At 46.2% G+C, this 19022-nt stretch overlaps 3 protein-coding genes across 4 annotated transcripts in view; 1 reads left to right on the forward strand and 2 right to left on the reverse strand.

The window, feature by feature from the left end:
- Positions 1-965, reverse strand: part of NT5C (5', 3'-nucleotidase, cytosolic) — a 1701-nt gene extending 736 nt beyond the window's left edge. The window contains exons 1-3 of the mRNA XM_068531533.1: positions 705-965; positions 246-346; positions 102-162 (exon numbers count right to left, since the gene is read on the reverse strand). Coding sequence (XP_068387634.1) covers positions 102-162; positions 246-346; positions 705-902 — 360 coding nt within the window. The 5' untranslated portion in view covers positions 903-965. The remainder of the gene's footprint in view (positions 1-101; positions 163-245; positions 347-704) is intronic.
- The window catches only part of ARMC7 (armadillo repeat containing 7), a 19594-nt gene extending 14326 nt beyond the window's left edge, over positions 1-5268 (forward strand). The window contains exons 3-4 of one of the 2 annotated variants that reach the window (XR_011072000.1): positions 387-1523; positions 3452-5268. The gene's annotated coding sequence lies outside the window, so the exon portion shown is untranslated. The remainder of the gene's footprint in view (positions 1-386; positions 1524-3451) is intronic. The other variant, XR_011072001.1, reaches the window with a different exon arrangement.
- Positions 3861-15317, reverse strand: JPT1 (Jupiter microtubule associated homolog 1). The gene is made up of 5 exons (XM_068531536.1): positions 15139-15317; positions 8926-9068; positions 8152-8249; positions 7203-7221; positions 3861-4128 (listed from the first exon to the last, which is right to left on the reverse strand). Exons 1-5 carry the CDS (start codon positions 15192-15194, stop codon positions 3980-3982), a joined length of 465 nt encoding a protein of 154 aa, XP_068387637.1. The 5' UTR covers positions 15195-15317; the 3' UTR covers positions 3861-3979.
- Between the last annotated feature and the right edge of the window lie 3705 nt (positions 15318-19022).

Consider the following 19022-nt stretch of genomic DNA (forward strand, 5'->3'; position numbering starts at 1 on the left):
CCCGCCCCCCCCGCCCCCGACTTTCTCTGTTTTGCTGCTTTCTTTAAAAGATCAGGACTTAGGAACCTAAGTCTTCGGGTGAAGTGCTGGGGCAGCCGCACCTTCTCGTGTACACAGTTGTCATACTTCATCAGAGGGCTGGTGCAGATGAAGACCTCGGTGCTGCAGGGGGGGGGGGGGGCGCGGTTAGACAGGGTGGTGCCAGCCCCTGCTCCCCACCCCCCTCCCTCCCCGCCCTTCCTTACTCCTGCATGTCATTCATCTCCCGCATTGCTTCCAAGGCTCCAGGGATGGGCTCCAAGTCTAGGAAAAAGCCTGGGGCTTCATACACACTGGCCACTTTGTCCTGAAAGATAACAGTGTTCCTGTCCTGGCTCTGACCCCAGCAGGCGTCTCCAGCCCCAGCGAGGACTCTCAAAGTGAGGTTCCTGGGGGACTTTGGTCCTCAAATCAGTCTCAGGTAGAGGGCTTTGTCCAGGGGTAAGTACTCCCCGAGACTGTCTAGTCCCGAGGTGAACTGTGGATATTGAAGTGAGAGCTTTGTTAAACAGGAAGGTGTCACTGGACATGGAGCAGAGACAGTCCTGACCCAGGGGGAGGTCTCCCCGCTCCCGGGTGTCCTGTGGGGTCGGGGCTCCCCGCTCCAGGGCGGCCCCGCGCTGCACCCCTCCCATCCCCCCCGCCCCCCGCCACACACTGCCTACCGCCAGGTCCGGGCGCAGGGCTCGGTACTGCTCGCACGCGAGGAAGCCGCGGCGCTCCTGCAGCGGCACGTGCGGCTCCCCGGGGAAGCTTCGGCGGAAGCCCCGCAGGAGGCCGGCCTCGAAATCCGCCAGAACGCCGTCCATGTCCACCAGCACCCGCACGGGCCGCCCGCGCCGCGCAGCCAACCGCATCGCCATCGCCCGGCCCGGGAGCCGCCGCGCGGAGCTGGGGAGCTGGGCGAGGCGACTGCAGCTTCCGGAGCCGTGGGGTGGGCGGGCCCGACCGCGGCTGATTTGCATGGGCGCCGGGGAGCCCCGCCCCGCGGAAGCGCGAGGTCTTCCCCCGTTTCGCGGGGGGCCGGCGTGGCGATGGCTTGGGCTGCTTTTCTGGTGTGAGGACGCACCTGCGTGCACATCAGCCGCCCTCCACGCTGTAGCAGACGTCCTCGCTCACCCCGAACGTTACTCGGGGCAGAACTTCCAGGGGCCCGACAGAGGGACTATCCTAAATACTGGGAAGCGTCGTCTAACAAGGAGTCAAGCTTCCTTAAATTAAACCTGAGACTCCATACCTGCTCACCTTGCTTGTGGGGACCCGGAGCAGAGCTTCCGCCCCGTCAAGGCAGCACCAACCCAAGGCCCGGATCACGGGGACTCCCAGTAACGGTCTGAAGTGAATGAATCTGCTGAAGACAGCTGGTTCGTGTGAGCAGAGCTCCTCAGAGACGAATTCATAAACCAGAGTTGGCTTGAAACATGGGAGCACCTGCTTTAAACATCCAGTTCCACCTGGAAGAGGCGATTTTCCACCAGGCTCAGGTAATCGGGGCTGTCCGTTTTGTGGAACTGACAAGTCTCTAGAATCGGCAGTTCCATCCTCCTCTAGAAAATGCTGAGCATTGCTAAGTTTTGTTGACTCTCCTTTTTGTAGATTTCACGCAATTTCCTGACTACATGTAAATATATTTACCTACAAACTAGATTCAGATTTGAGTAAGTGACCCATCTTCCTGTAGTTCCCCACCTCAGCACCCCAATACTTCTAAACCCAATGGAACAGAGCATTAGGAAGGGGAGCCTGGCGATCTAATTTTAAAATGCTAAAGAGGTAGAATGGACATTAGCAATAAACACCAAGCCACTTAAGACACATAACTGTGTAAAAAGTCCACACTGTCAACAAAATGCTGATTCTTCTGCCATCGTCGTCATTTTAAGATCATTCAACTTCATCTTCTAAACCCTAAGCTTTCTAAGTGGAGAATTCAACACCCTTAGCAAACATGTTTACATAGAATTTTCTAAGATCTGTAGTAGTACCAAAATGACTGGTAGAACACCTTTAGGCTAGGCACTTACCTTCACAGAATAAAAAACTAAAGCCAAGTTACAAGTTGTGACACAAATCAGGGACCTCTCTTGCCCAGGAGCTCCACCATTACTGAGAGAGAAGGGTGCAGGTTCCCTCTCTCTCAAGTCATGACAGAAACCGTAACTCAGGTGATTGGTAGGGCTAACCTGTGTTAGTGAACCTGGGAAGACTGCGTAGCACAGCTGTTGATTCTCCATTTTGCAAATACTTTACACAGTAAGGGAGAAACGCTTAACACCTCCACAACCTATGGTCGCCCTTATTCTTCCCAAAGAGATGCCCAGTAAGTCAGAATAGCTGGTGGTTACACACTAGGTTTGAGTCATTTCAGTCATGGGAAGGTTTTTAGAGGTGACCTCATTCAAAAGTCTTACTTTCAAGTTAGGAAACTGAGCTCCCAAATGACAAGCCCAAGGAACACAGCTGGTCAGTAGCACAGCTAGACCTAAGAAGCCCATTTACAGTGCCCAATTTGGACATTTAATATAGCGTGTTGATCTGGAACTTTCTGCCTAGAACCCAATGAGCTTTCTCCCATCTTCTGTCTCCTGTATCACTTGAGAGGACTCAGATGACCCTGTCCCCTTCTATCTACGTGGACCCTTCCTTTCTTTGGGGCCTTCTTCTCTGACCACCCACCATTGAGAAGCACCCTACAGGCATGAGAGGACTTGAAATTTTGAATGTTATCACCCAGCACAGGAGGGTAGGTGGTAGAAGAGTGTAAAGTGTATTGGCTCATAATTATTTTGGATGCCAATTATCCATCTTATTCCTGTATTTTGTTACCAGATAGCCATTAATTTTCATTTTGGCATTCTGAACTCATGCTCTCTGACTTTAAACCTGCTGTCTTTAGAGAGAAGCCCACTTCTCTCTGGGCCTTCCTTAGTGTGTTTTAACTTTAATGGCTCATCAAATCTTTGGGCAACAAGGTTGGCAGTAACAAAGAAAAAAGCAACTAAGCAGGCGGAGCTCCTGAAGCAATCTCAAAAAGATGACACAGGACACAAGTGTTTCAAAATTTGTACATTGTTTACTTTAAGCAACAGTCCAGGATTGTGAAGTACAACACACGTTTTAAGGATGAGACTTTCTTTCATGGCCAAGCGCCAGCATCATGCACACAGCTTCAAGTTACCTAAGAAGAGCACTGCCCCCGGGGGGGCGGGGGGGGGGGTCCCTCCACCAGGAAGTCCCACTTCCATGTGGTCCCCACCCCTGCTTCACCACCTGGAATTGGTCAGTCTGAGTGTACGGCGAAGCCTTCCTCTGCGTGGGGGCAGCGGGCTTTGCTCAGCCAGTCAAGTTAGTATCTGGCTTAAATATTTCTTAAGGTTCAGAAATAAAAGGCAGTTGTCTTTTTGCTTTGCAGGCAGCAAGGCATGGGGCACAGGCCTCTGTCGCTCCATATGGCACAGGAAGATGCTTTTCGCAAAGGGCACTGACAAGTTAGGGCAACACCAGGTAGGTTCAGCATCAAGACAACCTTGTTTGGGGGCCTGAAGGGACAGCGCCTGTGGACTGTTTACTGGTCTGTCCGATCCAGGCTTGGTAAACCCTAGTAAAGCTGACAAGAAAAGGGTTTTAAAAACCTCAGTACAAAAGATCCTCTAACACATTTGAAACCAAGTTATCTGTTCTTAAAAACACGGTACTAAGTGTCACAAAGCTTTCCCTCCAATCTACTACTAGAAAACACTCATGCCAAGGCCTATAGACCCAGAGGAATCAGGACAGACAGAGAACCTGTTCTTCCAAAAAAAAAAAAAGACAGCAGTACATAAAGTGCTTCTTTTTTAATGAAACAAATCCAAAACATGTACAGTCAGGCTCAAGTTGTGCAGTTCACAAGCATGGAGAAAACAAAGAAACGAAACGACAGAGTTCAGGGCAGACGGAGCTAACCCAGGACGAGGCTGGACTTGCCACCAGGGGGGTTTCTCCGGGATGGCACGGGTGCCGGTGCCACTGGGCTGGGCACAGGGGCAGCGGGCACAGGCTTCTCCTCGCTCTGCCCCAGGCTGGCCTGCAAGTCTGTGTCTACGTTTTCTAGGAAAACAGAATGAAATTAAGGCTAATAACTATTCCCAGTGAAGATGAAGAGTCTACGTTTTTTGGCTTTTGGGGTTTTTTTTTTGAGGATGGTTCAGACCATACCTAGAGCTATAAAGAAGAAACCAACAATTACCAACCATCTGGCAGCCACTATCCAGAATGCACCACTGTTAATGTTTTGCCATATTTGCCCCCAGATCTTTTTCTGTGTACGTTCTTTTCTAAATTACAGAAATGTATGAAGACATAAATATTTTAAATGAGAACATTAGAGATAAGCTCTAGGTCCGTCTTTCCAGGTGGTCCAGTGGTTAAGACTCCGCGTCCCCAATGCAGGGGGCCCGTCACACTCTCTGGTCAGGGAACTAGATCCCACACACATGCCGCAACTACAAGCTCTAGGTCCCTGACCACCGCCCCACCTCCACGTGGGTCTCCTCTCCCTACACACAGAGGCCCTGCTACTAGCTGTGTGCGGTCCTCTAGTCCATTTGTTTCATGTACATTTTGTGTATTTTATTTCCAGCAAATTACATAGAAGAGTGTTTTTGTTGTATTTAACATAAATAATATCAATTTCTTTTTTTTTTTTAACTTTTGGACATTTACCCCCACTTACACACATGGTCATGATTCACCTTGCTTAATTAATTGCTTTATGTTATATACAGAGTATATATGATTAAGCCTCTACAGCAAAAAATGGAAACCAGTCCAACCATTCCGAGACTGTAACGCGCACACTCTGGAACGTGTGCCCACGGGGACGCGAGCTGTCCTCTTCAACTTGAACAGATTACACACCACCTTCCCCAGTGGCTGTACAAGTTCTACCCCACTGCCCGTGTCAGAGTATGCTCTCCCTACATCTTTCCATTTCCACCACTTGCTAACCATCTCACCACCTTAATATTTGCCGAACTGATGGGTGAAAAATATTTTTTAATTCCCGTTATATGTTACATTTTCATGATTAATGGGTAAGGCTGATTTTTTTTTTTAAACCATACAATATCCAGCTGTACGGACATTTATTAAAGAATCTACCTCCCCGCTACTGATTTGTAATATATTAACCCAGTCACTCCCATCATGTTAACCCGGCATTTTCCACATTAAAGTCTTAAGAATTAATTAGTGTATTATTATCCAATATCCTAGATATTGCTTGATTGATTCCCTGACTGATTTGTGAAATTCCCAACAAGCACATATCCTTAACCTGGTAGTTTCCATTGATTCAAAGTCAAGAGTGACTGCAAAAGAAAAAACGCTAGGGACTTCCCCAGCGGCGCAGTGGTTAAGAATCCATCTGCCAATGCAGGGGACACAGGTTCGAGCCCTGGTCCGGGAAGATCCCACATGCTACGGAGCAACTAAGCCCGTGTACCACAGCTACTGAAGCCCGCGCACCTAGAGCCCGTGCTCTGCAACAAGAGAAGCCACCGCACTGAGAAGCCCGCGCACCGCAACAGGAGAAAGCCCATGCGCAGCAACGAAGACCCAACACAGCCAAAAATAAATAAATAAATGAATAAACTTTAAAAAAATAAATAAACTTCCTGGACCTTCTCCCTCTTTCTTCAAGATTTCCAAAGTCCTCCCTGTAGCCATTCCTGTGTTTAATTACCCGAAAGATGATGGCAATATATCCAAACAAAATATGTTTTATTTCAGCTGAGCAGAACCGCTTGGCTTTGCAGTGAAACTGCCAACAGAACTGGGGTCGACCTTTCCTCACCAGACCTGTCCCGAATGATTATGCCCTTGTCATTTTATGACAAATGAGCTGAAAGTAGCAGCAGTCAGGAACACAGAATGATCAGGTGGCAAAATTGATGATCATTTAAAAAAGAAGGAAGGACGTACACTATACAACTGCATGTGCTATTCACCTGAAGGATCTATAACACTGAGCCGGGGGTGGGGGAGAGAATTAATTATTAGCAAATGACTTATCTTTTCCTAACTTCAGGGCTCTCACTTCTCTGGGCTCCTCAAATTTCTAATTATATCCATTGGCCAAAATTAGTGGAAGATCAGCTGATTCTTGCTAAACAAGGTGTGACATTGGAAGTATTTCAGAATACGAAAAGCAGCAGAATCAAAAAGCCTAGATTTTCTTTGCCTCTAGAACAATCCTTTTAAATGGAACAAGTTGGACAGGAGCAATAACTAATACACCTTCAGTCCAGTGAGAACCTCGCCTGTCCGTGGAGGGAAAACCCAGGTACCGCTCACAGTGGTTCAGAAGATGCTCCTCCCATCACGCCCAACAAGAAACAATGAGAGGACAGAAGAGGAGTGTGATTCTGGTTAAGCATTTCTGTTTCCCTGGAAGACTGACTCGCAAAACGTAATGGCAGAAAAAGGCCTTGAGGAAGCGGCTTCATCCTCCTAGATCAGAGCGCCCTGTGACGGCTGCACGTCACTGAGTCAACTTTAACCTGACTGCTACTGGCCGACGTGCGTAAACCTCTCGTCACACGCACCGGCAATTCTCTGGCACTTGTTGAAGAAGTGCCAATGAGTACTTTAAAGGCTTTAAATAATTAAATAAATGATTACACCTCATTTACATCGCATGTAATTGGTGATATGGGTGCTAAATGAAAACTTCACCGGCCCGCCAAGTCATCATTCACGAGATCCCAGGGTTACCAGTGTCGTGCTGAGTAAGCACCTCAGTATAAAATCCAACACATTTTCTAAATTAAATGCTGAGGGCTGACTTGAAATGCTAGAGACTTTTACTAGAAAGCTCTCATTGAGTGTAACAAATACCAACCTGATTAACGTCCGTCTGTTCTTAAAGGATTTTCCAGTGGTTTTCCTTTCTAGTACGTTTCTAGCATCGCTCTCACTGCTGGCCGATACCAAATGTGGCCACGCTCGCTAGCTTTCCAGTTTCATTTTTCTTTCCTCTCCACCCAGAGGGTGCTGGCAGTCGGGGCAAAGCCAGGTTCACTCCCCAGTCTCCTTCCCCAAGACACGACTTGAATACAAATTCCAGTCTATTCTAACATTTACAGAACCAGAAATTGTGATACTTTTTCAGAGGTACTCACCATGAACATCACCTTCTCCCTGGAAAAGAAAAAAATTAACAATTTACTTCAGATTTTAATTTTGACACACACAAAGAAGACAATCAGAGTTCAGAGAAGCTACTGTCTACTTGAAGCCAAATGTGAAGTTTTGTTTTGATGTAGTCAAGTTCAGGGTCACGCTGCCGTTACAATAAACAACCTTTATTCAACCTGGGACAATGCTACACAGAAATGCCGCTGGACAAATTGTCCCAGTGCCAGTAACATGCCCAAAACACCAAAAAACCTTCACATTTACGCTGATGACCTACTATCAATTAGCATTTCAGAGGATCTTTTATCAGAACAGGAAACTGGTAAACCTATCCTTCCACTCCCCCCTCCCTTCTCCTAATCTAGCTTTTGAAGGGCCTCCATCAATTCCAAAGCCTTTCTGCAGGTCTCCCCACACCCCGATGGCTGATGCCTCCGTCTGCTCTGAGGTCCCTACTCAGGGGGACATCCTACCAGGCTTTCCAAACGCACACCTGGGGCTCACGGGCCTGCAAACAAAGAATGGTAACGCCATGGTCTACAGCCTCCAGTGGAGTTCAGCTCAAAACAACTGGGCAACATTTGCCAACAACTAAAACAGTCCTTGAGCTCAGATATGCTACTATGTGTGAGATACACAGGAAGTACAAGTGATCCAGTTTCAAAAATCAGTACTGAAGGACAGAGACTAATCCTAATGGTAGCAGAGACATACGAACAGACCAAGATCCCATGAACTCACCTTTCTGACTGACCGTCAATCTTCCATCACCGGTATGGTTAGTCCCTTTCCTAATTACCTCTACGTAAAACTCCAGTGGCAGGTCTCAGTACAATGGGGGTGGCGCAGGGCACCACCAGAAATTAATTAGAATTAATTTCTAAACTGTATAAACCTCAAAGCCTGTCTTTCCCCCCATATTGTCACACTGACCTTCAGATCCAAGAAGTCTCCGGGGTTTGCTTCAGAAGAGTTCCTTCTCTGGGGTCCAGATGACTCAGAATCTTCCCGGCCACCACAAGACTTGGCACCTGAATCAAAATATACTTTCTTAAGGAATACAATGGAAAGACCTAAAGCAAAACACTATTTAATTAGTTAGTCTCATACTACAACATGAGCTAACAGTGTTAGGGAGTGATGGCTTAAAAATTCTACAGCGGGGGTGGGTGGGGGGGTGGCTTCCCTGGTGGCGCAGTGGTTGAGAATCTGCCTGCCAATGCAGGGGACACGGGTTTGAGCCCTGGACTGGGAAGATCCCACATGCCGCGGAGCAACTAGGCCCGTGAGCCACAACTACTGAGCCTGCGCGCCTGGATGGAGCCTGTGCTCCGCAACGGGAGAGGCCGCGATAGTGAGAGGCCCGCGCACCGCGATGAAGAGTGGCCCCCGCTTGCCGCAACTAGAGAAAGCCCTCGCACAGAAACGAAGAACCAACACAGCCAAAAATAAATAAATTAATTAATTAATTAAAAAAATTAATTCTACTGCGGGGCTAAATAACCCAGTCTGACGGTTGTCCGTGTTCTGATCCGTTACACAGACTCCCAGCATTTCCTATTTCTTAGTCCCCGTCTCTCCTCCCATAACAAGCTTTAATTGTTGTCTCTCATGATTAAGCTAGATTTTACTCATCAGCACAAAACCAGCTGTGGTGGTTCTGCTGGGTCCGTCCCTTCGACCAGGGATCACGGATACTGGCAGTACCTGCCGACTTGGCCCAGGAAGGGGGATTTTCCTCAGGTGTCCCGAAGATGCTAGAGGCCATTTTGTTCCGCCTCACAGGTTGTTCTGCTGGTTCATCAAAACCTAATGAAAAATTGGATCCACCACCTGGAGGCCGCAGAACCCTAGGAATGATGGCAAAACAACGATTTCACATCAGATCAAAACATTTCTTGGCACACGTTTTCAAACACCTTTCAATTCTCTCAACCACTCTTTCCACCTACCGCCCCCCCCACCCCCACACACACACAAAAGAGAGCTGCTAATGGGAAAATTAGGAACTGATTTCATCGTGGTATAAATTCAGCGTTGGATGTTAAGGTATGAAATCCCGCTCTGTAGTATCTGTGGCGAGGTTGTGCATCACACAAGGCAGCCGAAATGGCCTGAAAGCACCCATGGCAGGCTGGTCGGCATCCCATGTTAGGAAAAGGCAGAAACCTAATGCATGTTGTCTACTAGGCTCAGCTGGACACATTTGCAAAGAAGTTTAGAAGCACATCTTGTTATTTATTTAAAAAAAAAAAAAACTGTTCGGGGGACTTCCCCGGTGGTCCAGTGGTAAAGAACCCACCTTCCAATGCAGGGGACTCGGGTTCAATCCCTGGTCAGGGAACTAAGATCCCATATGCCCCATAGCGTAGCCAAAAAAAAAAAAAAAAAAGGTTCCATTTTTGTTTTCAACGAAAATTTTAAAATGGAAGAATATACATATAAAAGTTGACCAATTTAGAAGCCCAAGGAAAGCTGGTAATAGTCTCCCCCGTCTCAGCATGACTCACAAGCCCTGTTTATACACTTGTACCTCACTATTCTCACTAATCATCATGACTGATCAGCCACAAGGAGAAAGTCAATGAGAAATTAAGTTTAGGGCTCCATGGCATGCTGTATATCCATGCACCTTGAGATACCATCTACAGCTTTTTTGTTTGACAAGGAAATATAGCACATTCACATTTCCAAATCTTCTTGACACAGGTTGACCAGTTCGTCCCCTCTGTGGAAGAGCTCAATTGAATTTGTCCTGTCACCACTAAAAACATAGAAAATGGAGATGGTTTCATGGAAAGATTTTCTAACTACAGATTCACTTCCTTTATTGGTGATCAGAGTGGTCTGTTTTTCTATTAAACCATTTTGAGTAAGAAACATTTTTCTAGGAAGGTGTCCATTTCATTCAAGTTTCCAAATAAATACGATTGTCATTTGTAAACTCAGCTCTGCAAGTTTGCAAACATAAGGTCTTTCTAGTTCACTGATTTCCAGCTTTTCATTACAACACAGACAACAAAGTCTATGTGACATGTTCCTTTGAAATTTGATAAGATGTGCTTTATGGCTTGATATGTGGTCAGTTTTGTAAATCTTCTATATGTGCTTGAAAAGAATGTGTATCTGCCAATATTCTGTCTACCAGATAAAGCCTGTTAACTGAGTTGTTCAAATCTACTGATTATTAAATATGGTTTATCAATTACTGAGATTTCTGTTATCAACTTCTACTACAATGGGGGTTTTGTCAGTTTCTCCTGAGGACTCTGTCAAGACAAAGTTCTCTCTCAAAAAGACCACCACTGGGGAACCGCACTTCCACTGCAGGGGGCATGGGTTCGATCCCTGATTGGGGACCTAAGATCCTGCAAGCCACACGTTGCGGGGGTGAGGGGGGGGGCGGCGGGGGGAAGACCACCACTGCAGTATTTTATTTAGTTCGGTAGGGAGAACTGTGTTGGGTTAACTGGCTAGTCATTTTGATTAAAGAAACAAAATATATATTCTTAACTCACTTCATTTACCAAAATAAATTCCAGCTAGGTCAAATATTTCAATTTAAAGCCTAAGACAAAAATATTGGAAGAAAACATGTACGAATATAGTCCTAGTCTTGAAGAAAAGGGCTTTCCTTCTAAGCACAAGATGAAAGCCAGAAACCATGAAAAATGGACAGATTAAACTTGGCAAAAATACACATTTGACAAAGGGTAATATAAATGCTTTTAAAAATAATTTTAAAAATCGAGAGAAAAATGGACAAAAGGTAAACAGACAATTAAAAAATATGGATCACGTCTAAACATTGAAAATTCAAATTCACAAGCAAATAAATGAAATTTAAAACAAAAGGATATATTTTTTGCTTATTATTAGGCTGGTAAAGATGAAAAAAATGCCAATTTCCAGCATGAATTAAAGTGTGAGAATATAAATTTGCACAAACTTTCTAAAGAACATTTTGATAAAACGTATCAAATGTTTAAGTTTGCATCTTATATGAACCAGCGTTTCTACTTCCAGAAGTTATCCTAAGTAGATAATTAGACGTATGTACAAGAATACTTTCAGACGTAGGCTTGGTTACACCTAAGCAGAACACAAGGAAATCGGGATAAACTTCGCCTCTCAACCATATCTAGTTCTTACCATCTTCTCCAACCCAGTCAGGCCACTTTCTTCACTGTTCTGTGAACTGTTCTGGCTTATCTCCACCTTGGAGTATTTACTCCCATATTTCCTACTGGCCAGAGCACTCTCCACCCTTTGCTCGGCGACTATTTCAAACTCCAGCCCATTTCTTAAACCTCCACCTCCTCCATGAAGCCCTCCATGACCTTGAAGAATGACAAGTAGGACACTGAGAGGAAAGCATGTTAGACACCCTCCTTGTCACCAGCTCTTTCTGTAAAGGGCCAAATAGTAAATATTTTTGGCTTGTGGGTCATTTGGTCTTTTGCAACTATTTAGCTCCATCACGTAGCACAAAGGCAGCCACAGACAACACAGAAACGAATGAGTGCAGCTATGTTCCAATAAAACTTTATTTCTGGACACTGAAATTTGATTTTCATGTCCTTTTCACAAGTCATGAAAGATTCTTCTTCTCGCCTTTTTCAACCATTTATCAATGTAAAAATCAGGTGCCAGCTGGGCTTGGCTCTCCTCTGTATAGTACAGCAAATAGCCTCATTTTTTAAGAGAACGAAGTCAGGCCCTGAGAAGTTCTAAATAAATTGCCCAGCATTAGTTAAATGACAGAGATGGGGCCAAACCCCAAATCCTCTCTCCCTGACAGGCACATAAGACGTGCTCAAAGTGCTGAAATAGGGGAACCACTCTAATGCCATTTTTCTCTTTAAACTACATACCTATGTGGTTGGTGCTTTGATTGCTTTTCTTGTTTTCTAGCCTTAGACTGAAGCTATTTCTTATATATGTCCTCTAGCATCCTCCCCTAAATCTAATATTCGTGTCTGTGTCCATAGTAAAATTCAGTACTCAATTTATACTAAAGTAAAATTTCATTATTTTCCCCGTGGGGGCGGGGAAGACCCGCTTTTATAACATGTAAAACATTAAAAACCCCACTGTTTCTAAGTCTCAAATATTAAATATCCACTTAGGTTAAATTCATTATATGAATTAAGATAAATGTGTTCAGGCATACCTCTTAGATAATTTTAGGTTTGCTAACTAAATTGTTTAAATCATAAAGGTATGTTATAAATTCTTAATAGTCATTCTCTTATGTTAAAGTTGGAAGTGACTAGGTTTTTATCATTTGTACCTCAAATCAACAGACACTTGAAATACTATAATCAAAATTAACTTGCTTCAGGGAATAACCTGGTGGTCCAGTGGTTAGGGCTCCACGCTTCCACAGGACGGGGCACGGTTTGGGGAACTAAGATCCCAAAACAAAAAACAACATTAACTTGCTTCACTGTCATCCCCTTCATTCCCTAGAGATTAGAATGATTTTCCTTACTATCATAATTAAATTCGCATGAATTATTTCAGCCAGATGAAAATCTTCAGAACCCTAATGGGCCAGGAAAATTTTGGGGGGGCCTTAAAAAAAAAAAAGACACTAGAAGCCAATCACCAGCTTAAAAAGAAAGTCAAAGCTCTGACCGGCCCAACTTTTTAAAGGTCTGTGTTCCTCTTGCAATAGCAGGTACTACCTACTCCGATGACGTCAGTGTTGGAGAGCCCATTTGTAACAGCGAGACATCCCCAAACAAAGGATTTGGATCATAAGACAGAAATTATTTCAATTTTATTTTTTAAGATCCTGCTGTTTTTTCTGAACTATGCATATGACTAGATCAGGATTACACATCTGAGGCTCAACAAAAATGTGTCCATGTACTGCAGATAGCAATTTTCAAATAATTACTTTTTCTTTCTTCTCTCTTTAAGTCCCAGAGTTCCTCTATGATCTTTGCAGGTCATTCCCTCAATTTATCAAACTAAATTTATAATGTGTTTATGGAGCCAGGAAAATGTTACTGGAGAAAAGAAGTTTAAGAGAATTAGGTGAGATTCTACAAGAAGGAAAGGTAGGAAGTAAATAAAAGGACAATGCTACAGTCTTGAGATTACAATATTGGAGGGAAATTGATGACAACAGGCGAATTAAAACATTTATTTTGCAGACCCAAAAGTCATTTATGTCTCACATTTCAAAGATACAAATCAAAAAGCTAGTGTGAGGATTCATTTGACCTGGTTACTTAAATTCTTTATGAAGCACTAAACTGCACTCAACCCCAAAGGATAAAACCTCAGATTTTTTAATATAATGTGTAAATTTTCACATTCCAATCACTACAGTATGACCAGCATAAAGTTGGCCTCATGGCACAAAATGAAAAACCAAGGTTCAATTTGTTCCAGTGTCCTCTGAAAAAAAATGATCTCACTGGAAGGATGACAACAGAAGAGGGAGTGACCAGTGTTTTCGTAGGTCTATCCTACTCAAGTTCCCCTTCCTCCCAGTAACACACTAGTTTAGTTTTTTAAATCTTTCCCATTCTTTTCTACATTTTGAAAGGGAAAGGAATGAGTTGAAAAGGAAGGTCATTTCCAACACTCCCTCCTAAGACTCATTGCTGAGGCCTGCTTTTTGTCCCCAAAGACTCCAACCCTTGTGAGACACTGCTATTTCACGGCTGTCGTCTTAGCCCCACAAAATGGCTCCCTTTGTGCCACTTGCCCAGGACCCCAAGGCTGGCCACACATGACTTCAGGTCATGATCAATGAAGAAGAGATGCTCAGAAAAAGTGGAATCCAAGCTTCCTCCACGCCTTGAGCAGGATCCCTGAGATGCCTGTATCCCACCTTAAAGAACAGCGTGCATGCACTTAGCCGAGACAATGTAGACATCTACCACCGCATCCAAACCCTTCCACCAAGTTAGGCAAGGGCTTGGAAAAGGGACCCCCCCCCCCCCCCAGTCCAAACACCGTGCCCAGGGCCCCCTTCCCCAAATGCAGTGGCATGAGTGGCCAGAAAGGCCCCGGCTACGCAGGTGGAGATAGTACGGAAGAGACAATGGATGTCTCCGGCCCCGCCCAAGAACAGGAAACCTCCTCCGGCATGGGAATCTCGGCCAGAGGTGAACTCATTTTGCATACGTCAAAGGGGGAAGCGAAAGAGGTGGGTTGCAAACACCGAGGTCCGAAGGTCTGGGCGCAGAAAACCCACTCGGAACGACTCGCTCCCCCTCCCGTTCGGAGGTGGGCGCGGGAGGGGAAGGAGCAGGGGTCTTTCCTTTGTTAGCAGAGGGGAGGCACTGCGCGGAGGGCTGACGGCTGGGTCCTGAACAGGGGTGAGGGTCGCGACGACCAGCCCCGCCCGAACACAAATGCCACCTGCCGGGCGGACCCGAGTGGGTAGGAGCCCGCCGGACCGATCGCTGCGGCTGCAGGATCTGACCGCCACGCCGGGCGCGGGGCCACCACCTGCCCCGGGCCAGAAGCACGAGCGCGTGGGCGGGGGTGGGACAATGGGGCCGGATCAAGGTGCCCCGCGGGCTGCCCGGGCACCCGGGGCCCAAGACCACCGCCCTGGGGCCGAGCCGGCCGAGCCAGCCACGCCGCAAAAGGGAGAAAGCGAACCCTCTCGGCACATCCCGACTAACGAAAACCCGCCGCGCTGCGAGCGCGAGCGGCCACGGCCCTCCCCAGCCCCTAGCTCCGGGGGAGGAATGAATGGAAGAGGAGCAGGAATCGGGCGGGGCCGGCGCGTCAGGTTCGCCGGCGGCACAAAGGCGGAGCCGGTGGCCAAGCCCCACCGCCCGACCAAGCGCGAGAGCAGCGCCCCGGGCACGTTACCGCCAACGACCGGCCGACAGACCCGCCTGGCGCCCTGGGCAGCGGCCCTCCCGTCCCCGAGCCCCCGAGCCTCACCGGGAGCTATTCCTGCTGTTGGGGTCGACGCCCTTGAAGGTGGTGGTGGTGGTCATGGCGCCGAGGAGCGAGGTAGGCTGGCGCGGGAGCGGAGTGCTGAAAGGGTCAGGTCTGAGGAGCGTAGAGTACCCCCGCACCCCAGAGCCGGCGACCGCTGCAAGAGCCTCCACCGCTGTTTGCTAGCCGGACCGCAGCCTTTATAGGGCTCACAAACCCCGCCCCCACCCCGGCGGCATTGGCCAATTCAAACGGGCCTCTTCACTCCTATTGGCTTCCTGGAGTGCCAAGCATCCTGCGGCTTCACGACGGGCTGAGGCGGCCCCTGCTCAGCCTAAACCCACCCTCTTCCCGGTCAGGGAAGGTCTAGGGAAGTTTCCCCTCCCCCACCCTCAAATCTCGGAGATGATTGGACAAAGGACAAACCTGCCCCGCGCTCGGTACAAGTTGTGCTCGCTGTCACTTAAAAAAGTTACCTTGATAGAAGGAAAAGCTCGCTCTGGGCGAGTTGGAATCCGCAAGCCGAGGGCACGTTTATCTTTACCATTCGTTTATTTGCCTTACTCATGGAGGGTAGCAAGGGCATGCTCCTCAAGGGATGAAAATTACTGCTACAAATTGAGGTTTATTGAATACCTACTATGTGTCCTGTTTGGAAACCTGACGGTCCCAAAGCAGTAGCACTATGAATCAGCAACAGAAAGCACACAAAGATGATCCCTTCTAAAAGGATTGGAAATCCTTTACATTTTAATGTTACTATTTAGATGTAACGTGTGGTGCATGCACTAGACCAAAATTACAGTCGTTCCGATTTGAGGGCCTGTTCTTGAGGCTGGTTAATGCCCGGCAGCGGGGAATGGCCACATCCCTTGCTACTAAGACCATGGGAGTAGCCCAGGCCTCCGCAGCTGTTTATAACCATTAAGTCATGACTCTTCCACCTGTCTGGGTAAATCTATCCCTGCAACAAATGCAGACACACTTGGAGGGCTCAGGAATGACTGTTTAAAAGACCGTAATAGCAAAGTCTTGGGCAAACAAGAGGGAAGGCCTTCCCTGTCATGCTGTTTCCTCAAGGCAGATCTCTTTTTCAGTATTTCCATAACAAGTGAACTACACTCCTCTTTGTGTGGCCTCCTCCTTCCAGGCAGTTTGTGTTGGTCAACCACTCTCCTGGGCTTTCAGGAAAAGCCAGAGACAAGCTCTTCTCTTCTAGAAGGCCTGGATCATGTCTTTATGTGCTTACCACAAAAGCATGAAGCACACTACTTGTTTGGATTAAAATCTTCCCTTTCCTAAAGGCTGAGCTTAAATTTCCAAAACCTTAAAACAAAAACAAAAAAACTCTTCAGGCCAACCTAGCTAGTGAGCATGCATCTCCTCCTGAAAAGTCATATAATTAGGAGGTAGTGGAATATGGTGGTTGCTAGCTCAGGGTCTCAAAGGAGAAATCCAGGTTTGAATCTTGACTCTTACCTTTTCCTGAGCACTAGTTCCATTTGTAAAATAAGAATAGACTAGTATCTAGACTCCATAGAGTTGTGAGGACTGGATGAGGTAATGGATGTAAAGTACCTGTCCTAAGTCACCAAAGTGACAGACATTTTTATTATCAGACTTGGAAAGTAGCCACATAATTTTTTTTTTTTTTTAACAATCTGCAACTGTTTTTTGTTAAGTTAAATGAGGGGTTTAGACTTGACTCTTAGGGTCCATTTTGGCCTAAACTTTTGAGTTTGTACTGACTTGCCTTATTTCCTCTGGAAACCAAAAAGCCTAGGTTCTGGTTCTGCTCTTTCCCATTTAAGACACTTCTAGGTCATTTATATCCTTGAGCCCAGTTTCCTCATCTGTAAAATGGGGTTAACAGCACCTATTCTGCTAGCTTGGGAACGAGATAATTGCAAGAATGTTTTACTCTGTAAATGAAAGCTTTCTATTAGAGGTACCACACCTGGCTGCACATCAGAATAATCTATGAGCTTTTTTTTTTTTTAACCTATGACCTTTTAAGAAGTACAAATGAATGCAAGGCTCCAGAGATCTACTGAATTGGAATTTCTGCATATAGGGTCCAGTCATGGATGTCTATAATAAGTTAAACAGCCAACTGTCACATATAGCTTGGGCTGAGAATCTTTGCTTCAAAGGTAAGGAATCAGTTCCAGAACGCTTTTTAATTTAATCTTATTTATGAAGAACAGTAAATTTATATAAAACAGACATCTGATTAAGGCCATCTTAGGCAGGCCTGTTTGGAACATTCTTTGTATTTTAAAGTAAATACTGCCAGAAATTTCCAGAATAACTAGCCCTCCTATTTACTTGTTCATGTACTTAATAGTTTTGACCAAATCACTGTACTCCACTTTCTACTGCAAGATGGAGATTTGGGGTAAAAGATACGATATGTAGCTCTGCTATAACCTTTGCTCCAGATGACCAACTAAGTTGAAAATGGGATATTAATAAAATTATGTTTTTCCCAAAAGAGCAACACAGATCAGGATCAAAAGATGCAAAAGGATGGGGCAATGTGAACATCTGCTTATAAAATCATGAAGGCCCATCATTATGATTTTTAAAATACACACTAGGGTCTGTATCAATAAGCAATTTGCTTCAAATTCCCAGGTTAACCTAAAAATCTAAAGAAACAGAAGACAGATGAAATCTTATAACAAGGAATGGTCTAACAGCTATTTCATGACCTACAGCAGTGGTTTTATTTATTTATTTATGGCTGTGTTGGGTCTTCGTTGCTGCTCACGGGCTTTGCAGAGAGCAGGGGCTACTCTTCGATGCAGTGCGCGGGCTTCTCATTGCAGTGGCTTCTCTTGCTGTGGAGCACGGGATCTAGGCGCGCAGGCTTCAGCAGTTGTGGCATGCAGGCTCAGTAGTTGTGGTGCACAGGCTTAGTTGCTCCACGGCATGTGGGATCTTCCCAGACCAGGGATCGAACCCGTGTCCCCTGCACTGGCAGGCAGATTCTTAACCACTGCGCCACCAGGGAAGTCCACAGCAGTGTTTTTTAAACTTTTATAAAGCAGAATCCAAATATATAAAACAGATTAACAGAGCAGCTGTGATTGAATCCTGGCCCTCTCTGCTTCCCCGTCCTTTGCCACTCTCCACTCGGTCCTCCTCTTTTTGCACAACCTCAGGGTTCCGTGAAATTTTAAAACCACTGCTCTATATGCATGTCCATTTTCACCTGCTTTTTAAATGTAGTTAACAGGAAGAGAATGAGCAGTTGCTTCCACTTCCTTAACTTTGTCTTTAAGCAGTTAAGTGCTCTTTAACTTCCCTTAGTCCCACGCTGCCGCTGCCACCTCCCTACTATATCCAAAGTACTATTCTTCCATTTGTAATTCAATTCAGAAAGCCTAGTAGTAATAGCCTTTCCCAATAGGTTTTTTTTTGGGGGCGGGAACTTTCCCAACCAGGGATCGAATCTGTGGCCCCTGCAGTGGACGCACAGAGTCTTAACCACTGGACCACCGGAGAAGTCCAATAGGTTTATTGGGTTTTTTTTGGCTGCGTTGGGTCTTCGTTGCTGCGCATGGGCTTTCTCTAGTTGCGGCCAGCGGGGATTACTCTTCGTAGCGGTGCGTGGGCTTCTCATTGCAGTGGCTTCTCTTGTTGCGGAACATGGGCTCTAAGGGCGCGGGCTGCAGTAGTTGCAGCATGAGGGCTCAGCAGCTGCGGCACATGGGCCCTAGAGTGTGCGGGCTTCAGCAGTTGTGGTGTGTGGGCTCAGTAGCTCCTCAGCATGTGGGATCTACCCAGACCAGGCAGGGATCGAACCCGTGTCCCCTGCATTGGCAGGCGGATTCTTAACCACTACGCCACCAGGGAAGTCCCCCAATAGGTTTTTGTAAACC

Source organism: Eschrichtius robustus, chromosome 20, assembly GCF_028021215.1.
Source record: "Eschrichtius robustus isolate mEscRob2 chromosome 20, mEscRob2.pri, whole genome shotgun sequence".
NCBI classification, from domain to species: Eukaryota; Metazoa; Chordata; class Mammalia; order Artiodactyla; family Eschrichtiidae; genus Eschrichtius; species Eschrichtius robustus.

Coding starts and splice junctions, on each gene's coding strand:
- JPT1 (XM_068531536.1), bottom strand. CDS start 15,194: ATGACCACCACCACCACCTTCAAGGGCGTCGACCCCAACAGCAGGAAT. Junction 9,069..15,138: donor AACAGCAGGAATAGCTCCCG/GTGAGGCTCGGG, acceptor CATCATTCCTAG/GGTTCTGCGGCCTCCAGGTG. Junction 8,250..8,925: donor TTCCTGGGCCAAGTCGGCAG/GTACTGCCAGTA, acceptor ATTTTGATTCAG/GTGCCAAGTCTTGTGGTGGC.